Source organism: Phoenix dactylifera, chromosome 14, assembly GCF_051530095.1.
Source record: "Phoenix dactylifera cultivar Ajwa chromosome 14, Ajwa_hap1_PhDact_Kaust_v1.1, whole genome shotgun sequence".
In the NCBI taxonomy this organism is placed as follows: Eukaryota; Viridiplantae; Streptophyta; class Magnoliopsida; order Arecales; family Arecaceae; genus Phoenix; species Phoenix dactylifera.
The window spans coordinates 16,657,500-16,661,417 of NC_143203.1; the positions used below are offsets into that span (position 1 = coordinate 16,657,500).

The 3,918-nt window shown below is 41.6% G+C and overlaps 1 protein-coding gene across 1 annotated transcript; it reads left to right on the plus strand.

The window, feature by feature from the left end:
- The first annotated feature begins 1,631 nt into the window (after positions 1 to 1,631).
- On the plus strand, positions 1,632 to 3,500 carry LOC149751370 (premnaspirodiene oxygenase-like). The gene is made up of 2 exons (XM_089927318.1): positions 1,632 to 2,585; positions 2,698 to 3,500. The coding sequence occupies exons 1-2, from the start codon at positions 1,692 to 1,694 to the stop codon at positions 3,310 to 3,312; spliced, it is 1,509 nt and encodes a 502-aa protein (XP_089783444.1). The 5' UTR covers positions 1,632 to 1,691; the 3' UTR covers positions 3,313 to 3,500.
- The last annotated feature ends 418 nt before the right edge of the window (positions 3,501 to 3,918 follow it).

A 3,918-nucleotide genomic window follows, 5' to 3' on the forward strand; every position in this document is an offset into this window, starting at 1 on the left:
AGCATCATATTCTTGCTTGTGACTAGGCTATCCATAGGATCGCATTCCTGCCTACAATGAGGCTCTCCACACCATTGACACAATTTATCCTAGTAGTATTTTATACTTAAACTCTAACAACCCCTAAGACCCGGCACTAGAGGATCTATTTGCTCTAACCTCTTAGTGACTGTATGGTTCTTCTAAGCAACTAGAGGATCTATTTGGTCTAAACTCGTGTTCATACAACATGACCCATGGTTCGTGGGTAACATTAGTCAAGGTTCAACTTAGAACATTAATTTTGGAATACTCAAAATCAGCTCAAGTAGCTATCAATCACCTACTTTCCAAATAAATTGAATAAACCAGCAGACAAGTATGCTTTGGAGTTCAGAGTTTAGATTAAAGTGCACGTCTCCAAGCGCAACAAAATCAACAATGGATTTCTTTCGTTTATCACTTGGTCCTACACTACAATTGCTGCTTACCTGATTGCCGAGTCTCCTGTCACGTCATTCAACCTCTCTTTCGTTACGGTCAAGAACACGAGACCCTAGATTCTAAATACACGGAGCTCAAAAGCATGGTTAATAGTAATATATTCTTCCTTTGATTGTTACATCCCAGACTTGGCCACATTCCTATCAATGAGAAACTGATCAAAGCTGGCAAGTGAAAATTTTGGAGTCAAACTTTACTTGTCTCTCCTTTGAATGAATCTAATCTTTGAGGGGAAGATACAAATGAAGATAGAAAATTCAACGAAAAAACTAATCCTGACCTTCATGGAGCCCGTGATACAAAAAAAAGAAAAATTAAAATATAAAACTATAGGACCGTCTGGACGATTATCTCTTTATGAAATTTTTTGAGATCTTATTCTTAAGTAAATCCAGTGAGAAAGTTTTTTGAAAAACTTATTAGAAAAATCATAAAAGAACTGTGCCAAGGAGAAGAAAACAAAGAGACAAGGGAAAAAAAAAAAGCTAGAGACAAAAATTTCCTTCCTTCCACCATTGACTCATTTTTCCAAGGAATATTATATACTGACACCCAAACAGCACCTATGACCCGGCACTAGCAGCCGTCCCAACACACACAACAATAATTAGAAACAATCTTTTCCAACTTAAAATCTGATACTAACGCACCCTGCTAGCGACCATTTGTTTCCATCTAAGCAACTAGAGGATCTATTTGGTCCCATTGCCCCACCCAAAAGTCCAATAGCCACTCAAATGACAACGTAAAGTCACCGTCACGTAACCAGCAAACGAACCACAGCCATACGAAGGCGTAAAAGATCAAGAATAAGAACAAAAGTCAATATCGTTCGCGGAAATTTTGAAGCTTCATAGTCTTCAATAATCGCTTCGACTATCACTTAAACAATCGTATCATTATCTTTTCCAATCAAACCTTGATCATTTTTTCGTCTCACTAGAAGAAAAACTTAACCATCACTTTCAGTACTGCTATAGTGTAGTCTCGTGGCCTCCGTCACTTCCGTTGAACAATGGTGGCGAATCAAAACAACATGTATGATATTACTCCTTTTATTTTTACGACACTATTGGGTGGCCCTTTACAGCCTCGTTTATCTTCAAAAAAAAGAAACAAAAAGAATTACGACACTAGAATCGTATGCCCCCTATAAATTAAGAAGAGCATCAGAGCACATTACACTCAAAAGCATCAGAGCACCAGCCATGGAACTCCAGCTCCCTTCCTTACCCGTCCTTTCCGCCTTCCTCCTCTTTGTACTCATAGTGATAAAGTTAACCAAATCCACAGCAACACGAAAGCTGCCTCCGAGCCCATGGAAGCTCCCTATCATAGGTCACCTCCACCACTTGCTCGGAGCTCTCCCTCACCGTGCCCTCCGTGAGCTGTCGCGGCGGCATGGCCCTCTCATGCACCTCAGGCTCGGACAAGTCGATCACATTATCGTCTCCTCCCCGGAGATGGGAAAAGAGATCCTGAAGACCCACGATCTCATATTCGCGTCGCGGGAGAAAATACTAGCTTCCAAGGCGCTCTATGACGGCGAAGACATTATCTTCGCGCCCTACGGTAGCTACTGGCGGGAGCTGCGGAAGATATGCGTTATCGAACTACTGAGTGCAAAGCGTGTCAAGTCCTTCAGCACACTTCGACAAGAGGAGATGTCCAACCTAGTGGGATATATCTCTACGATGAACAATTCACCAGTTAACCTCAGTGAGATGTTTCTCCTGACATACAATACTTTGACCTCGAGGGTGACATTTGGTACAAAATGCAAGCATGGGCCGAGATTCATCTCAGCAATGAAGAAAGTCAATGAATTGCTCGCCGGATATAGCGTAGCTGATATATTCCCCTCGTTGAGCTTTATTGACACTCTCAGTGGAGTAAATTCAAGATTAAACAAATGTCACAGGGAGATGGATGCGATCCTCGGGGAGATCATCAAGGAGCATGAAGTGAAGAGAGCAACCAAAAATAGCCGCAACGAGGGACAGCAACAAGGGGAAGATCTTGTCGACGTTCTCTTAGGGCTAAAAGAAAATGGTGGACTTGAGTTCCCCCTCACGCTCACCAGCATCAAGGCCGTAATCACGGTCAGTATGCCTAACTATGCATCTAGCTTGTTCTATAAAAATGAATAAATAAATAAATAAAAGGCATGGCAATACATATTGATTCAAGTACCTATCTTTCCATTATTTGTAGGATATGTTCGGGGGAGGGACTGAGACATCATCGACGACACTGGACTGGACGATGGCAGAGTTAATGAGACACCCCGAGATAATGGAGAAGGTTCAAGCAGAGGTGAGGCAAGCTTTGAAGGGGAAGGCCAAGATCAAGGAGGAAGATACCAATGAATTCCATTACATGAAGTTGGTGATCAAAGAGTCTCTGAGATTGCACCCGCCGGTTCCGCTGTTCCTGCCGAGAGTCTGCCGCGAGACATGCCAAGTGGACGGCTTCAATATCCCGGCAGGGAGCAGGATTCTCATCAACGCATGGGCTATGGCAAGGGATCCGAGGTATTGGGAGGACCCGGAGAGCTTTAGGCCTGAGAGATTCGATGGCAACTCGGTGGACTACCTAGGCGGCAACTTTGAGTACATCCCTTTTGGTGGAGGCAGAAGGAGTTGCCCGGGGATCACCTTTGGCTTGGCCCAGGTGGAGATGGTCCTGGCTAACCTAGTCTACCATTTTGATTGGAAGCTCCCTAATGGGATGGACCCCAAGGATTTGGATATGACCGAGTCCTTTGGGTCAGACGTGGGCTTGAAGTCGCCTCTGTGGTTAGTTGCTACTCCTTACGTGCCCATCTAAATGATGTGTCGCTGAAGTAATTAGATGTTGCTTTTAGGGGAGCAGACTATGCTGCCAGATATCTATATGCACTATTGCAAGCCTGCCTTTGTGCTCGTGGTATAAAAAATTATTGTGTCTTTGCAATTAAAATAGTGCTTTTATGGAGAAATAAAACGTTTGGAAATAAAATAAAACGTTAGTTCTGCATGCTGACCTCAAAGTCCTATGACTTTCCGTTCTGCTATTGGGCATTTAATGTCGCTTATAGATTGGGAGATGTTATTGGGCACCATCCTTTTGTAGGTGATCTTGGTAATTGCACATTTCAGTCTCATTTTCATCCCCATTGACGATGTACATGTTCACTTATGGCTTCCCATGATGCGTGGTGAATTTATTTTGTTTTAGCTGTGTGATCTCCATGGGACAGCATTACTGTTTTTGTTCTTATAATGAGTCTTTCTTTCGTGAATAAGCTTATTTCTTTAAATAGGCAGTGAAAATTGTTGATATATATATATATATATATATATATATATATATATATATATATATATATATATATATATATATATATATATATATATATATATATATATATATATATATATATATATATATATA

What these genes read in the sequence shown, in the direction of transcription:
- LOC149751370 (XM_089927318.1), top strand. Translation starts at nt 1,692, where the DNA reads ATGGAACTCCAGCTCCCTTCCTTACCCGTCCTTTCCGCCTTCCTCCTC. An exon ending in GCATCAAGGCCGTAATCACG is followed by an intron (nt 2,586 to 2,697) that starts GTCAGTATGCCT and finishes CATTATTTGTAG; the next exon opens with GATATGTTCGGGGGAGGGAC.